The 17,994-nt window shown below is 49.7% G+C and overlaps 1 protein-coding gene across 1 annotated transcript; it reads right to left on the bottom strand.

Moving 5' to 3' along the window:
* Positions 1-4,716: 4,716 nt before the first annotated feature.
* LOC131276674 (cilia- and flagella-associated protein 90-like) lies at positions 4,717-16,865 on the bottom strand. Its single transcript, XM_058290190.1, has 3 exons — positions 16,689-16,865; positions 7,945-8,061; positions 4,717-4,896 (listed from the first exon to the last, which is right to left on the bottom strand). The coding sequence occupies exons 1-3, from the start codon at positions 16,863-16,865 to the stop codon at positions 4,717-4,719; spliced, it is 474 nt and encodes a 157-aa protein (XP_058146173.1).
* Positions 16,866-17,994: the final 1,129 nt, after the last annotated feature.

Below are 17,994 nucleotides of genomic sequence, written 5' to 3'. Positions count from 1 at the left end.
CCAGCTGGCACATGGCCAGTCCAGAGATTGAATTCTCCTGGGTATATGCCAACCCCAGCACCAACTAGTAAAAGTGACAGAAGAGGCATGTGTAGAAAGTTCACATCTGAGTCTAACTCCATCACACTCAGGAACACAAATTCCAAAGTAGGGCCCACTGACCAGGCACTGAACTCCAGAGCCAACCACCATGATCGCAGAACCAGTGTATCTCCATAGCCCTCAGGAGCACCAGTACCTGGGGTTGTATCTACTTTGGCTGTCTCTGGGATCCTGCTGAAGCATGCATAAGCACAACCTCTCCGATGACCAACCAAGTCTTTTTTGAAGACTTAGCCATATATACTCATTTGTCTTTACCATTTCCCTCTTTTGTTCAAGGTCTTTTTCTAGTTGCATCACCAGTTAGTGATTGGTAGTAATCCCTTGGTGTCAGGGAGGCTCATCCCTGGGAGTCATGTCCCACAGTGGGGGGAAGGTAATGCATGTACATGCTGAGTTTGGCTTATAGAGTGGCCACATTTGAGCAACATGGAGGCTCTCAGGAGGTAACTCTTAAGCACCCTGCAGTTCTAGGCCTACTTCAAATTTCAGGTACACAGGCTCATAAGCATAGTCATCAGTATCAAGAGCTCATCATTGGAGCCTCCTTCTTCACTGGTCTTTGCCCTTGCACTTGAGGGATTGTTGCTGTTCTATTGGGGAATGTGACAGAGCTCCCCCAGTTAGGAACTCAGCACTCCCTCAGTTGTCATTTGTAACCATAACTACTGTGAAAAATATCCAACATATATTTGAACATTTTTTGTACCCTACATACATGCCCTGGAGAGCTCCCTCCCAACCATTTGTCCCCCATCAATGACACCCCACACCAGCATTCCTCCCTGCCATAGTTTAATCCCTCCATGGTCCAAAATGTCTTAAAAAATGAAGCCTAATATATTGCCAAATTCAATAATAGGAAAATGAAATAGTAATAGATTTAAAGATTAGAAATAGAATACATACTAATTTAGAAAAACTAAAAGTAAAAATAAGTTGGGGTATTAAAAAATGAAAAATATCATAAAACTTTGTTTTTCACATTTTGTCTTTAATCACTGTAATATGTATTGCCCTGTGTATACAGTGGGAAGGCAGTTTCTTTCATTTATTCCTCAGTATCTACATCCTTTTTTTTTTCTAATTTTTTTCTCTCTCTATTTTTTAAATGTTACATACAAAAAATATAAGAGATCCCCATATACTCTCCAACTCCCTCACCCCACTCCTTCTACATCAGCAACTTCTTTCATCATCGTGGGACATTCATTGCATTTGGTGAATACATTTTGGAGCACTGCTGCACCACATGGATAATGGTTTACATTGTAGAAAGTTTTAGATCGCAGTAAAGCCACATATACAATATAAGCGACTCCCATATATCCAACATCAAACCTTTTTCCTCCTTCCCCAGCAATGATGTTTTTACATGTTCATGTTATATTTACTACAGCTGATGTACAGATATTGAAATGTAGCTATCAAACATGGTCCCATTTTGGTTTACATTATGGCTTATATTTTAGACTGTACAATTTTCTAAACATTATGATTTACATTTTAGCCTATAGACTTTTATACATTTTTGGTGTAATTTAAAATGTCCTATATTCATCATTGCACCATCTTGTGAAACACTTCCATTGCCCCCCAGTCACCCTGCCTCCATCCATTCTTTTCCTCTCTCCCTCTCCCCTCAGGTCCCACAGTTACAATCAATCTTCATTGCTTGAAGGACTAGATTCACAGATACTTGCAACAATGCTGAGGGCTTGACATGCTAGAATGTCCTTTCCCATTGGGAGCCACCAATTCTCTCAAGAGACACAATTTCCTCTATTTCAGAACATCAGGTCTCCCTAAAGCTCTTTGTGCTCCAGGCAAATGAAAACACTTCTGTGAGCTAAAAATGCAAATCAGAAGCCTTAGAGTTCATTTCTGTCAGGCCAGTGAACAGTGACATCCATAGGTGAGTAAAAATACCCATCCTCAAGGTTCTCCTAAACACTTAAGGCTTGTAGGAAGTCTTCTTTCATTAAAAGCACTTTAGAGGAAGCAGATGTGGCTCAAGCAGTTGGGCACCCACCTACCACTTGGGAGGTCCTGGGTTTGGTTCCCAGTGCCTCCTAAAGAAGACAAACAAGACAGTGAGCTGCCATGAAGGGCTAGCATGGCAAGCTGATACAACAAGATAACACAATGAGACAACAAGGAAACACTACAAGAGATACAATGTGTCTTGAGACAGATGTGGCTCAAGTGGTTGGACACCTTCTTCCCATATAGGAGGCCCCGTGTTCCATTCCCAGTGCCTCCTAAAAAAAAAAAAAAGATGAGCAGACACAGAGAGCAGACAGTGAGTACAAACAATGAAAGGGTGAGAAATAAATAAATAAATAATAAAATCTTCTGAAAAACACACACACCTTAGGTTCACACCCTTTAAAATAAAATTTCAGTATTTCAAAGCATCTGTTTAGAAATGACTAGGCTTTGTCTTGAATCCTCTATGTTATTCTTTTTCCAAACTCAATGTGCAATTCATGAAGGCAATAACCACTCCACTTCCCTTTCTCTAGATATGTCTAAAAATAGAAAAAGCATCATTGACTAATGGTGGTAATTTGATAAAGTGAAACAAATTATTTTAATCTAAGAATATGTTTCTGTTTGGTGTGACTTTAATGGGCTTATTTATTACCTTTAAGTTGAAAACATCTCATCTACAAAAATACATTTAATTTCCCTAGCTGCCTAACAAATGCTAGATCTTTTGAAATCTTGCCCAATTCAAACCCTGCTTATTAAAAGTGAGCACTAAAAGGTTAATGGCCTAATTTAAAGTAAATGAAAATAACTTAAGTTTGAAGTTAATTTATTGCAGTCACTTTCAGATGAAGGCATTTCCTATAGATGCTTTGCTTTTCTTGGTAATCGAGACTGAAGAAAGAGTAATTTACAAAAATGTCTATAACCCAAACTTTATATATTTTCTTATTGTATTACCAATATGATGTAATGGATCCAAAGGCACTCTGAATAAAATATTGATAATTGTTTGAAAAAATAAAAGGCACCTATAGTGAAAAAGCTGGTTTCAAATGAATAAAGAAATATTTAGAAGTCACTCAACCTTGAAATGACCAGTAATTCAATGTCACAGGTCCTTTGAGAATGACCTGGGATTCAAAACAATAAAACCAATGATGGGGGAACAGAGAGGAAATCAATTAAATCACCTCCCCCTCAACTGCTAAACTGGAGAATTTAATCACAATAGATGAAGAATTATCTCCTCCAAGGGATCACTCCATTAAAATATAGATGGTATCTCAACACTTGAACCATTTTTCAAATTCTCTCCAAAGTAAACATTTCCAAATGAGGTTAAAAGTGACTGCTTCGAAAACCACCCAAAGTTGATGGTCATCACCACATTTGCTGAGTGGGGTGGTGAGCTGGAGGGCCACCTGTAATACGACCAACTCCAGGAGCTCACCGAGCCCCCCACAGACTCGGTGACGGGAGCTGAGTCACATCTCCCAAGGCATGTTCAAGTCCTGGTCCCCGGTTCTGTGGGTGGGAGTTATTTGGAAGGATCTCAAAGATCTAATTAAGATGAGACCAGATCGAGGCAGGAGGGCCTTCTTCCTAGAGGACTGGAGCCCACAAGGAGAGGATCTGGACAGATGGACCCCTGTGCAGAAGTGGAGACCACAGGAGACAGAGAGCCATGTGATGAGCAGAGGCTGAGCTGTCAGCAAGACACCCTGCTGCAGGACAGCATGGCTGTCAGTCCCTTGATTTGATGTCTAGCCTCCAAACCCTGAGACAATGAATTCCTGCTGCCTGTGATATGTATCATGGCAGACCAGCCAGACACAGACACAGACAAGGTTAGGATCCCCCGCTGTAAAAGTGGGGGAATGTAGACTCCAGTAGATGGCATGACTTGCACTAGACCTTGGAGCTAGAAAATAAAGGAGCCAGAATTTCACCCAACCCTGGTGAATGCCAAGGTCCATGCTTTCCCCATGACCTCAGCTGCTTTTCACTTGTGAAGTGGCAGCAGAAAATGCTGGACACCAGGACCATCCATCCTTCCTAGGGATCTTTGTCCTCAAGTGAACAAAATTCCATTATTTGCAGTTCAAACCATTGGGGAGAAAGTACATTGCAGTATCTGGAGTTCAATTGTGCCAAAATGTAACTTTCCTTATATTTCCTCCTGAGGAAAGTAAAAGGCAAAGGTTGTTTTGTGTACACTAGAGATAATATCAGGCAGTAGTGGCTTCTGTGACAATTATGAAAATAACTCCACTCCCTCCCAAAATACAAATGCGGAGCCCATGAACAAAAAGCCCAGTCACTTAAGGTGGGGGGAAAGGTTCAATGTCATGGAGGTGCCCGCAGGGAATGAGGCACCAGCATCACTTCATCTGAAATAGTCTCATGTAAAAGCCAGCCTGCCAGATGCCCCCACATCTTAAAGGTTCCGCCAGGCCCTGACGGAGGCCCCTTAGGGAAGCTGCTCGATGTTCATCGTCCCCACGTAAGGCTGGATGGGGGCATCGCTGCAGTTCCTAGGTGTCAGCACAACGGGGACGTAAGGCCCCAGGCTCCCCTCTCTGTGGAAGGGGCCCTGGGCCTTTGGGGCCTGGGGCAACCTCAGGCTGGAGAAATGTGCCCAAAGCCAGGGGCCTTGATGCTGGGAATGTCGTTCTTCCTGTAGAAGTCAGCCCTCATGTGGCTGGCGCGGCCATGGTCGCAGTTCGGTGGCTCGACGGGCTGGTGGATGCGCTTTCCGTAGGTGGAAGACGTCAGCACCCCAACGGGCCGCTCGTGCTCCTGTGGGAGATCATGGAGATGCTCCTGTCAGCAGGGGTCTGCCGCAGCAGGTGCCTGAATCCCACCAAGGGGTGCCAGGTGGGCACGCACCCGCACCCCGCCATGGTGCACCAGGTGGGCGCCTGCACACCTGCGCCCTGCCACTTTGCCCTAGGTGGATGCCTGCATGCCTGCACCCAGCCTAGGTGCACCAGGTGGGTGCCTGCACACCTGCGCCCTGCCACATTGCCCTAGGTGGGTGCCTGCATGCCTGCACCCTGCCACAATGCACTAGGTGTGTGCCTGTGCACCTGCACCCACCAAGATGCACAAAGGTACACCTGCATCCCCTCCTCCCTGGTCCCTTACAGGCTACTCCAAAGCCTGAGGATGCCTGTACCATGTGAGCCTCCATGCCCTCTGCTCAGAACCCGCCGGTGTCCTCAGGTCCCTCCGAGGTGACGCCAAAGCTCTTGCAGTGCCTTCAGGCTCTACGGCCTGGGCCCTGCTTCCCTCTGACCACACCTTCATGACCTCCGTCCCTCTTCCCTCTCTCCCAGCTGCCTCCTGCCCACCTTTCTTCCTGCCCTGGCCCTCTTTCTTGCCCCAAACACACAGGGCTCCTTCCAGCTTCCAGACCTTCATCTTCTCTGTTTCCTCCCCCTGGAAACGTGGCCCCTTCTTCCTTCAGTCCCCTTCCCATCAGGTCTTAGTTCAAGAGTCAGTCTTCCCAGACTCCCCCAGCTCAGCCAAAGCAGACCCCCTGCCCCCACCACCTCCCCCTCACTCATTTAACATTTCACCCTACACTGCTTTATTTTCTGCACACCACTGACTACTGCCTGCAATTAGGTTCACTGTGTGTTTGCCTTTTATTTTTCTGTCTCATGGGAATGTAAGCCCTCAGAGGGCAGGGACTTTTGTCTTGTGGCCTTTATGCCCAGTAAGCTTATAGCAGATGATCAAAAGGTATCTGCTGACTACATGGATATAAGTAATGCCAAGCATGCTTTTCTCATGAGAGAAAAATTCAGAATGAATGAATGTGAACAAAAATGATACACCTCATAGTACCTCCAGCACTTTCTTTCACATTGAAATAAAAATTATTGTGAAAAATGACACGGTGACATTCTTAAACAGCAGCAGCAACAGGCAAAAATCCAATGATTCCCACCAGAAGCATGTGTATTATAATTTCTGTCAAATGTATTAAATAAAAGCTGTCTACTCAGCAACTGGCCTACATTAAAAGCACTGTCCTCAGATCAGACTTTGTGAGGCTAATGCTGCAGTGTGGAAATGCAGCAGGAGGGCCTAGTGCAACAGGCAGTTAGGCCTGTTGAGACCTAATGCCAGGAAGCAATTTCCTGGGAAAGAGTAGTGAAAATCATCCTCAATAAATGGAGGTGCTCCCACTAGGTGGGTTGGGAAAGCATGGAAAGTTGCTCAGGCTACCTTAAGTTTAATAATTAGCTTTTCCCCTATCTGGTGACAATGAAGCAGTGTGATACGTTCTGATAAAGAATACACTTTTTTGCAATGTTAAATGTGGTCTGTGCTGCATCTTATTACATAATCCTACACCCTTACAAAAGAGTGGTCAACTTTATATTAGGTATTATTTTACAGAAGTCTCCTCTGTTCCTGAAGGAGTCAGTGATGGAGAGCAGCTTTCCCGGAGTCTTGTCCTTCTTCCAATGATAGACCTTTGCCTGTAAAGAGGTGCTAGAACCTTCGCAGATGAACTTAGGTGGAGTGGCTGAAGCCTTAGCAAAAGGTCCTTATCATGGAATCCTAATGTTGGGGCAGCCAACTGATTATTCACCACATGGTCTTGCCCCTCCCTCAGCCCCAGTTTAGTAAAATACATCCTCCATTCCCCCCAGTCCACAGCGACTCAAGCAGAAAGATCTAGGGTTCCTCTTGCCCACAGCTCACACCAGGTCCATCAGCACACCAGCTAGCCAACTTCTCCCACTGGGGTTCTAGCGCCACCAGCTCTGCCTGGACTGCTCTTCCCGTTTAGACTCAAGGCTGCCTCGTGGGCTACTCTGCACCTACAGCCAGAACAATGTTTTTTTCTTCTTTATTTTTCTTTTAAAAGTTACATTAAAAAAATATGAGGCCCCCATATACCCCCAACCCACCCACCCCAACCCTCCCACATCAACAACCTCTTCCATCATTGGGTGGACTGGGGGAAAGTGAGACCAATGATTTTTAAAGTGAATCAGCTCCAGCACTTCCTGGCTGGACACCCTCAGAGTTGCCCGCTGCTCCCAGAACAAAGCTCCTTCCTTCAGCCACTGAGTGCCCCTTGTGGCCAGGCAAGCCTCAGCCTCTGGCTTCCGGCCTCCAGCTCACCTCTCCACTGCCCCCATATGCCAAGGTGCTGTTGCACCTTGGTGCTTCCATGCAATCCCTTCCATCTGACCAGGGCACTCCCGAGCTACCCTTCATGCAGCCAGCTCCCTCATCCTTGAGTCCTCAGGTCCCATGCCAACTCCTCTGAGAAGCCCACCTGCCCTGTGCTTCTCCCCAGGTGACCTGCTGCAGTCCTTGGCCATCTCTCCCCATGAGCACTGCTGTCCTGATGCCACCCAATGTGGCTACCTACATGAAAACCCTCTTCTCAGAAATCTGAGGGGAGGCCGAGCAGGGATTTGCTCCATGCGCGGTGGTGATGCTAGCCTGGGAGGAGGAGTCCTGCTTGTGCAGGGTCATCCCTGGGAGTCCAGGGTCCCAAGAAGAACTGAGACAGCCAGAATTAAGAGATAAGCAAAGACTTATTTTACCCATGGAAAAGAATCTCTTAGTTTTGCTCTCATTTATTGCTTGATTATATAGAACCAAACAACTGAATCATGACAATTAACACACAAGGAACATGATAAGAGAGAGAAGCTGTAAGAATAGCTTAGTCATAGCTTCTGGGTACAGTATGACTCAGGAGAGCTGCCAGATTCCCTGAGTTATGAAAAGCAAACTGAACACAATATTACAACACTTACACACATTCATATGTTAATATGGTAATAGCTGGTGGATTTCCCGGCTTAACATTACCTCCTCGTTAATGTGAAGTCCGAGGCTTTTTGCGTGTTCTCTGTCATCTCGGTGCAATTTCTGATTATAATCTAGATTCTTCTTAAAAATGCAGTCATAGAGGGAAACAATACCTGTCTTGGAATAAAAAGAGAAAGTCATGCATTTATTTGAAGATGAGTCATCAAAACCTGATGAAACACAGATGCTAACCTGTCCCTGATGGAGCGCAGGGGCATAGAGTTTCCAGGCTGCAGCAAGTATTTGGGGGTTGGGGGGGTCTCCCTTTAGAATGGAACTGGCTGTGGCCCAGAGCAGGGAACCGAGGTCCAGCCCAGCAAGAGTAGGTGCCCCTGGAGCCAAGGGGCCTGGAATGGGGCACAGGCCTCTTTTCTTCTCCGGTCATTTTAGCTCCCTCAATTTTTTTCCTTTTCCATTTCTTCTCCACTCCTTTTTCTTATTTGTCTTCTTTTTCTTATTTGTGCTCTGCCCCCTGCTTTTGTTTTAGGCCTGCCTAGTATCCATTCATTTATTCATTCAATCATTCACTCATTCATTCTACAAATATTTACTGAGTACTCTCTGTGTGCTATGCCAAAAATGGTGCAGGGCCCATAACTTGTCTAATAACAATAAGATCACAAACCCCTGAATGCAACAGCTGACGCTGTCCAGGGACAGCTCCCCAGCTCTCTGTCTCTGACTCCATCACTTGTGCACAAACTTAAAGTAATAAACAGTGTGCTCTGTCTCGAGGGGCGTGGGCTGTGTGCTGGTTTTCTCCTTCATGTCTTCTACTGTATTTCTTCAATTTTCTTTAGTAAGCTTGTACTGCTCTTGCAAAATTAACCATTCCTGAATCCTAGGAATGTGTAACAGAAAAGGAGTTACTTGTTACGTTGTCAGCCAAGAGTCAGCTGTGTATAGGCAAATCCCTCTGTAGAGACAAAAATAGTTTATCATGAGCTATCATACTTGGTAATTCATATATATATGCATACATAGCTCATATATATCCATATGTATATATACATATGTGTATGATAAATATAAAATATTTGTACACTCACATACATCTGTTGTCTAGAAAACAATGCTGTTAAAAGAGGTATCATCTTTTAATACCTCGGTTTTTTTCATCCCAGCTTGTTCTTAAAGGGAAAGTACATCTGCCTCATTGTCTAATAAAAGAAGAAGAAATGCACATGCTAGTTGTTCTTTAATCCTCCCCCTGGTTAGCTGTGGCTCACTCTGGCTGCCTTAGATCCTCCCAGCAGTGAACTGAGACACTTGGTCTCGCTGGATTTGGGGAGTGTCAGGTCTCTAACCTAATGCCAGGTTGCCTAAGCTTGTTTTTGCATTACTTTTTTCTTCTGGATAGTAACACTAGGAAGTATTTCTACCAACTACAAGGCACAAGGTAGAAGGCAGCTGTTAAGAGAATGCAGCCCAGATGCAGAGTATGTTGGAAAACCCAGTAACCCCCATCCTCACTGACTCCAGGAACTCAGACTGGGTGAACGCAGCTTCAGCTGAGCCTCTACAAACCCTTCACACACCTTCCATCCTGTGCAAGACACCTGGTCCTTCTAGGGGAGACGTGAAGATAAGTCAGCCTGGCTGTCATCCACAGCCACCCTGCTAAGGGCAACAAGACAGTCCTTAGTATTATTTTAAAGTTCTTGAGAATTCCAGGGTGGCCATGCTAAAGGAACTTGTCACACAGCTGCTGAAATCCTGGTGTGCCTGTGCTCTGAGTTGCTTTACAGGAAGGGGAGGACAGAAAATCTACCAGCACGGGCCCAGGGCTTCTGCTCCTGTGCCACTGCTGGCCAGAATGAGCCTGCTGTACCCGAGCTTCCTCCCATTGCTGCCTTCAAGCTTGTCCACTTCTGGTGTGGGTACAGGGTGCCAAGGCCCACCATGGCCTTTGCTTCTGCTGAAAGCATCACCTCCAGTATGGCTCATACCCTCCTAGGTTAATAAGAAGCCCAAACCATGGCCAGTGATAAAGTTTTCAGTGTTTGATACTGTGAAAATTGGGTAGCTCTTTGGGGAAAAAATAAACTTGTATCTTTTCATTTCATAGTAGACAAAATTCTGGATGGATTTTTAAAAGTAAGTGAAAAATAACTCTAAGAACCTTCTAATCATCAAAGCAATGGGGAAAAATCACACAAAAAATATCAATCGTTTTGACTATATGTATTAGTCAATTAAAGGGGTACTGATGCAAAGTACCAGAAATCTGTTGGCATTTATAAAGGGGATTTATTTGGGGTAGAAGCTTACAGTCACAAGGTCATAAAGTGTGAGCTACTTCCCTCACCAAAGTCTGTTGCCACATGTTGGAGCAAGATGGCTGCCGGTCTCTGCGAGAGTTCAGCCTTCCTCTTCAGGCTCTGTGGTCCCTGCTTCTGGTCTCAGCTTTAGGCTGGCATAAGGTCTGTCTCTCTCCCTGGGCCTTGTTTCTTTCTGGGCTCAGCTGCTCTGTTTTCTCCACAAGGTCAGATGTAGACCATCAGGCTCGCTCTCTTCCTGGGGCCTCTGCCGTGTCTATGGAGCCATCTCTATTCCTCTGTGTTCTTCTCCTGTGTGTTCACTTCAAAGGGCTCCAACTCAAAACTCCAACTGCTTCCTTTGCCATGTCTTTTTCTTGGTGAGCCCCTGCCCACCAAAGGGGTGAAAACTCAACATCCTACTGACATGCCCATTCAAAACCCCCATCATAATTTAATAAAGTAAAAGTGAAATCTCTGAAGTTAACACAATCTAATATGCCCAGAGGAAGAGACCAGTTTGCAAACATGATCCAATATCTATTTTTGGAATTCATACACAATATCAAACTGCTGCACTACATAAAATTAACGATATTTGAATAAAATAAAATAAAACTTTAAAAAAGTGTAATACACCATGGAGAGATCTCATTATCTTTAACATATGTAACATAGGAAGCTGATGGGCTGGGTGTCATCTCTAGCTGGGAGTGTTCTGTCCTCTTGAAGGAAACTTTATAGGTAATCCTCCAGACCAGAAGGCCCTTCAGGAATCCAAGGAAGCCCAAGCACCCACCCACTCTGCTGGGATGGTGGGAGGTCAGTTCTCCAAAGGAGGAACTTGATCTTCTGCCAGGGAATGTTCTGGAATCCAGACCCTCCCCTCTGAGTAGAGGTACTGCCCAGCCCACTTGAGGCCAGCTGGCAGGAAAGAAAGATAATTTGCTCCCTATCACTCTCACACCACCCCCACAGGCCCAGGAAATTAAGGACTTAGAAGGAAGTTGGGCTCCTGGTCAGATCTGTGGCTTGAGTCCCTCGGGACCAGCCCACAGTGGAACACATATGTGGTGGAGAACAGCTGCTGGGTCCAGCACAGAGACCTGGCCTCCAGACACCTGGTGGAGAGGTGGGAGGTACCCTCCTCCCTCACACCTGAAACCTAGTGCCAAAGTGGAGAGGGTGGCCAGCCTGACTGTGCTCTGGTGGGACCTGGTGGGACCCGGTGGGACCTGGTGGGACCAGCCCCGCCCAGCCCGGGGATGGGTCAGCCAGCAGGGGGCAGCTCTAACAGTGGGGGAACAGGGAAAGGGGAGATCCTCAGGGAAAAGGCTGGGCTTGTGCTTCCTCTGACCCTTCTGAGCTGAGCAAGCCCCTAGGGTTCTTATTCTGGGAGGAAGATCCTAAAAGGGAAGAATGGGCTCAAGAACAGAGCATGCAATCACCCTACACTGAATGTGTGAGCAAGTGGTACTTTATTTTGTTCCCTAAGCTGGAGAAACCCAGCATAATAGAGTATGATACGCAACATGACAAAAAAAGCCCATTTCTTCTCCTTCTAGTCAGGTCTAAAACACTCTTTAAAGTAAGAACGATGAGCAAGCAGCAATGCCTGCCTCCCAAGCCCTGGATTAGTTACCAGGAGCCTACCATAGCTCAGAATAGCCTTCTTTAGCACTGTCGGTGGATGTTATCAAAATCTTAGACAGGTTTTTTCTGTGGGGATTTTGCATATTTTGAACTTTTGCAGAACAAAAATGAATTCTTCTATCACAAAAAAATAAAGAAAATAATTTCATCACCAGCCAGCCTCAGTTAGTAACATGACCATCTGTTTCCAACAAACCAAACTGAAAAATCTGCTTTTCCTTTATTTTTTTCATCAATTTTTCTTTTCTCTTTTTTTCTTCCACTACTTTATGGGTTGAAGCAGAATGTTAATAAAGCTGATCTAGATTTAGATGCTCTCACAAAACAGAGCTTCTGGGTTTATTGGTATTTTGCTATTACAATCTCTCAAGGGATTTCCTGTTTCACACATGATGCTGCTTTTAAAACACAGAGCAAAATGAACCCCATTTACCTTTCTCTCCTGATGTCCCTCTGGCCCTTTGTGTTTTGAGTATTGTTGAATTCAGTGTTTCCTGATACTGGTTTAGCCCTTGCTGTCTACCATCAGTTTTCCCTCAGGAAATAACTGAGGTGTGAACAAAGTAGAGGGCAGTGCAGAAGGAGGGCTGCCGAGGTCGGTGGGGCTGGGGGTGGGAAATGGATGTGGCTGCGGAGGCAACCTCGCTCCTCAGGGTGGAGCTGTGGCTGAGAAAGGGCACTTGGCCGGAGAAGCATGGGCTTTGCAACAGTGGGAAGGGGAGCCAGAGACCCAACCCAGAGGGCTCTTCAGGGTCCCCTGAGTGGTAGAAGGCACCAAGAGCCCATTCTCCTCCACTCCTGGCCACCCAGAGGAGTAACCATCCCTGCTCCTCTGCTAGGTGCTTCCATGTGACCAAGGAGTTATGTGCAACTCTTCAGTCAGAAGCACGTAAGCACTCATGACCAGGGGCTCCCGAGGCTTCACACTGAAAGGACAGCAGGCTGAGCAGTGGCCCTCCCGCCACTGGGCTGCTGAGACTGGATGGAGTAGAGCCTCCCTGCCACACACACACACACACACACACACACACACACACACCCCTTGGCATGGGAACTCTATCTTTACATTAAGCCACTGTCTCAGTTTGCCTGGGCTGCTATGCCTCCACGTTGAAGCTTCTATCATGTGCATCTCCTACAGTGACCAGATCAGGGAGGAAAGGCTTTGGGCCTCTGGACCCAACCTTAGCAAAAGGGCACTGACCATCACTAGCCAAAGCCAATAACAGTAATGAGCTCCACCAACCCAGGGCTCACTGTGGCCCACTGTATGCACACTAATTACATTCATTCTCATAAGTGCTCCGTGAGGTTGGTTCCATTTGATCTGTCCTAGAACAGCAAAGTGAGATGGAGAGGCTGTGACTCGTGAAGCCCCCACAGCTAGTCAACATGGAGCTGACACTTCCACCCAGGACTCCCCAGCCTGGGCTGCTAACCACCACTGACTACTGTTAACTGTGCTCCTTGGAAATGACTTAGGAAGTAATTTGCTCAGCTTTGGTAGGGCCTGAAATTACCTGCAGTGAATTTCAGGGCAGTTCAGTCCTTCAGCAAACCTGCCCTACAGAACTCACTCTCTTTATGTCCATGATCCCAAGGTCAGGGGAACTGCTCCTGGAGCCCTGGAGCTGATCAGATACCAGTGCCCATAATCCAATAATGTGGCATGAACAGTGGTAGCTCACCCATGAAATGGACTTTGAAATGCCTTTTGCTGTTCTTTGTGCTTTTAAGGCTCTTTTCTTTAGATTTTAATTAATATTTATTTTGGTGGCATCATTTCCTTTTGTCATACCCAAAGCCTCAGGACTTGAATTTGCCTGTGACCCCAGCTAATCAAGTCTGCCCTGAAATGCTTTAAACATGTAAAATCCCATTTGAATGAATGTGTTCTAAAGACACTTCCCTTTTCCAGGAGGCAGTAAGGCATTCGAGCAGGAGTTGGGGACTTTCTCTGTGGAGGGCCAGGTGGGAACTCTCCTGCCCCGTGGGCTCTGTCACGTACAATCACTCAGCCCCAACATCCTAGACTGGATGAGGAAATGAATGGGTGTGGCTGTGTTCTTAAAAAACTTTATCAAAACAGGCAGGGGGCCAGATTTGGCCCACAGGCCTTAGTGTGCCAGCCCTGTCCTATAAAGTGGCGTGCTTATGGCTCCTTCCTGATTTCTCCCCAAGAGACAGAGCCCGGGTCACTTCCTACCTCGGGGCCCCTCTCTGGCCCTTGTTCAGTCAGCCCTGGAAGGTGGGGCCGCTTATCAGACCGCCAAATTCAGGAAGGAGAAACTGAGTCTTCAGGCTCACTCTGCCCTTCTCCATCTTGGGCCTGGCCCACAGGGGGCAAGGGTTCTGCTCTGCTTTTCTACCACATTTGAGCTTCAGAAGCTGCAAATCCCACTGTGCAGCCCTCAGCGGTACCTTACATCAGTGACACCCCACTGAGGAGCAGTCTACAGTCCACCTTAGGGTGCTATGGAAAGGGACTCCTCAAAGGTACAAACGGTGTAGTGTGAGCTGTCTTTGTTATTCCAAAAATCCAGGTGAATTTTATATTCTCTCAATAAAGTGGCATAGAACAACTTCATACACCAACATCCTGGCTTTTTGGCAATTATCTCACGAAGGCCATCAACTCACTGGCAGTATCATAGGTGCTGTATACTTAAAATGCAAAGCCCACTTAATAAGTGAAACTATTTACAGCTGTTTAAAAGCTATTGCTCACAGGGAAAAAAAAACATAAGAGGTGTGTGTTGCAGAAGGTTGGGACCCCTTCCGTTCCACCCCACTCCTGTTTTAATGGCCAGCAGAGACAGGTATGGTGTCAAGAGACCTTCCTTCCTCCCTCCCTCCAGTCCTTCCACAGGCTCAAAGCCAGACAGTGGGGGCCTCAGATTCAAGAGATGACTCGGGGGCAGGCTGAGGGCCACGTCGCTTCTACTGGAAACTCTGCTTCTGTGTGTGAAGTGAAGCTCGTGAGCGTCAGAGGCCTCCCACCAGTACTCCAGAGTACTCCAGCGAGGGCTGACCTGAACTGGGAACTTACCTGCGCACCACTGATCGTGGGCTGCTAGGAGAGGAAGGAGGCATTTTGCGGGGTTATTTTATACACCATTAACTGCCTTTCCAAGTGGATCTGTATTTTGTGCTATGGGTTGAACTGTGTCCCCCAAAAAGATACCTTGAAGTCCTAATCCTGGGTACCTGGGAACTTTTTGCAAAAGCATTATTGTGAACGGAATCATTTAAATTGAATGAGGCTGACTGCAGTGGGTGGGCCCTTAGTCCAGCACAGCTGGTGTCTTTAGAAGGGGGGTGTGGGCACAGGCAGACAAGAGGGGAGGGCGCCATGGGAAGAGAGACAGAGCAGGCCACAGGGCCACTGAGGAGGCCCTGAAACCCACGGCTTGCTGGCCAAGCGCCAGGAGCAGAGCAGCCAGGATGGACCCACCAGCACCGGCCCACTCACTTGTGGCTTCAGCCTGCAGGGCTGAGAGCCGGGTTTCTGGTGTTTTTAGCCACCCAGTTGTGGCACTTGTGACAGCAGCCTGAAGAGTGAGGCACCCCTATTCTGGCCATCCCATCCCACCAGGAGGGCTGAGGGATAGCCCAGGTGCCCAGCTGTCCGCCAGGCTTAGGGACCCCAACCAAGGCTCTTATCTAATCAGATGACCCGGGATGCCCTGGGGACTACAGAAACAATGTTGAAAAGAAAGGAATGGGTGACCTGGACAACTCTCAACACGCTTCTCTTTCTCCCTTCCGCCCTCTCTTGGGAGCTTTGGCTGCTCAGACCCGCCCGAGCTCTTCCCACCACGCACACCTTCCCAGAGCCGCGGCGCCAGATGGTGCAGACCTAATCCTGGTTCTCCTTGGCGGGTGGGAAGGCGGCCCGAGGGTCCCCGGGACCCAGGACCGCCATCGGCCTGGCTTCTTCCTCACGGCCTGGGGACCACCGCACAGACCGCTCAGGGGGCCGCGCCCACACGCTGCACAGCCTCGGCGCGCCCTTTCTAGACTGTGCACCCCCGGGTAGCCGCGAGGCCCCTCCAGCTCCGGAGGGTGGGTGTCACTGTGTCTCGCAGTACTAGAAGCTCTGCTCTCCGGGGTCCAGGCGCCCTTCCCACCGACTCCGCCGAGGAGCCCCTGGCCCCTCCACCCCGGGCGCCCCATCGAGTCCTCCTCCCCAGGGAGCATTCCCTTCTTCCCCCCCCCACCCACTCGACCTTCCTGGTAGCCCTTTCCCAGTGTCCTGTCCTGCTCCCACCCCCAGAAGCATCCCTCAGGCTGCCCGGGCCCCGCCCCCACGCCCTGCCGGGTCCCCAGACCCCTTCCACGCAGTGCAGCTGGATCTCCAGTCCCCGTTCTGGGTGGCACAGCCCCCCCCCCAACCCTCCCGGCTGTAAAGCCCGCCGCAGACCCACCCCAGTCCCTAAACTTCTCCCCCCCCCCCCCCCCCCGCTTGAGCCCCGCCCCAGCCCAGCCCCCAGCCTCTAACCTCTCCCCACTTGCAGCCCCGCCCCAGCCCCAGTCCTGCCCCGCCCCAGCCCCTGGCCTCGATCCCTTCTTGCAGCCCCGCCCCGAGCCCCTAACCTCTCTCCCCGCTTGCAGCCCGCCCCGGCCACGCCCCTACCCCGCCCCCAGTCCCTAACCTCGCCCCTCGCTTGCAGCCCTGCCCCCGTCCCGTCCCCAACGTCTCCCCTCGCTTGAAGCCCCGCCCCAGCCTCACCCCCAGCCCCTAGCCTCGCCCCTCGCCTGCGGCCCCGCTCCGGCCCCGCTCCGGCCCCGCCCCGGCCCCGCTCCTCCCCCGGCGCCGCCCCCGCGCCTCACCCGGGCCTGGCGGGAGTAGTGGCTGTGCTCCTTGGGGTCTGGGCGCCGTGGTGGGACGTAGCTGAAGGAGGACAACGCCGAGATGGGCGGCGGCCGGGGCTTGCCCCGCAGCGTGGCGGCGGTGATCTCCTCCTCGTCCTCCAGGCCGCCCTCTTCCAGCTTCTCGGCCGAGGTCATGTCGTCCCGCCCGGCCAGGGAACTCGAACGTGTCCTCCTGCCCGGCTGCCCCGCGCCCGCGTTCGGCGGTTGCCGGGGAACCGGGGCCTCGCATTACAAAACTGGGCGGAGGGAGCAGGGGCGGGGGGCGCAGAGCGGGGGGCGCAGGGCGGGGGGAGCAGGGCGGAGGGCGCAGGGCGGGGGGCGCGCAGTGCAGGGGGCGCAGGGCGGGGGCGCAGGGCGCGGGGAGCAGGGCGGAGGGCGCAGGGCGGGGGCACAGGGCGGCCAGAGCAGCCGGACTCGGGATGGGGCCGCGCCCTCCTGTCTCCCTTCGGGTCCCTGGAGCGCCCACTTGGGACGCGAGGAGCCCCGTCTGCTGGGCAGGTGCAGGCCCCCCCGGCGCACCCCCGCCTGCTTGCCCTTGCCCTTGCCCTCGCGGAGGGGCCCAAGCAGGGAAGTACAGGCCGCCTGCGCGGGGCCTCTGAAACCCTCCAGGAGCCATGGACCAGCAGTGGAAGACGCAGGTGGAATTCACCGCCACCGCGTATTAACCCAGCGTGTCCGCAGCAGCGTCTGTCAACATGCAGCGAACCGTGTTTCGGGGCCTCAGTCACCCCCGGTGCGGGTGTTCAGCAGCACGAATCGAATCGAACCACGTGGAATCTGGCAAAACAGCTGTTCCGGAGCGCTCTCCTGTTTCTTGAGCCAAATGCTGGTTCAAAGGTGTGTTACGTTTGTTGAAAGTTAACTCGAGGAGGAAGCAAGATGGTCGCTGAGTGAGCTTGCCTTGCGGTCTCTCCTGGGAAGAGGCAGCTGGGCGCCGCTGGAGGTTCTCCGGGACCAGGCTTTTTCGGGATTTTTGCAGGGCAGGAAGTGTCTGGACATCGATTTGGTGGGAAGGTAACGGAGAGGATTGGTCTATAAGATAGAATTGGGGTTCTACTGCACTGAGGTGAGACCTGCACACGGGTTGCTCCCTCCTTGGGGGGTGGGGTGGGGAATGGAGCCGCGGAATTGGCAGTGCAGCCGCGCTTTTTGGAGGCTCTGCGGTACTGGGGAATTCGCGAGTCCTGGGCGGGCTGTTGGGGGGTTGATGGGACGGGACGCCTTTGCAGACTGATTTGGGGAGACAGACGGTGTTTTGTTGTGA

The sequence above is a fragment of the Dasypus novemcinctus genome, chromosome 30 (genome assembly GCF_030445035.2).
Source record: "Dasypus novemcinctus isolate mDasNov1 chromosome 30, mDasNov1.1.hap2, whole genome shotgun sequence".
NCBI classification, from domain to species: domain Eukaryota; kingdom Metazoa; phylum Chordata; class Mammalia; order Cingulata; family Dasypodidae; genus Dasypus; species Dasypus novemcinctus.
Note: the sequence above shows the minus strand (reverse complement) of the source record. Positions and strands in the feature narration are given on the sequence as shown.

What these genes read in the sequence shown, in the direction of transcription:
- LOC131276674 (XM_058290190.1), bottom strand. Translation starts at nt 16,865, where the DNA reads ATGACCTCGGCCGAGAAGCTGGAAGAGGGCGGCCTGGAGGACGAGGAG. An exon ending in ACTACTCCCGCCAGGCCCGG is followed by an intron (nt 8,062 to 16,688) that starts GTGAGGCGCGGG and finishes TTTTATTCCAAG; the next exon opens with ACAGGTATTGTTTCCCTCTA. An exon ending in GACTTCACATTAACGAGGAG is followed by an intron (nt 4,897 to 7,944) that starts GTAATGTTAAGC and finishes GATCTCCCACAG; the next exon opens with GAGCACGAGCGGCCCGTTGG.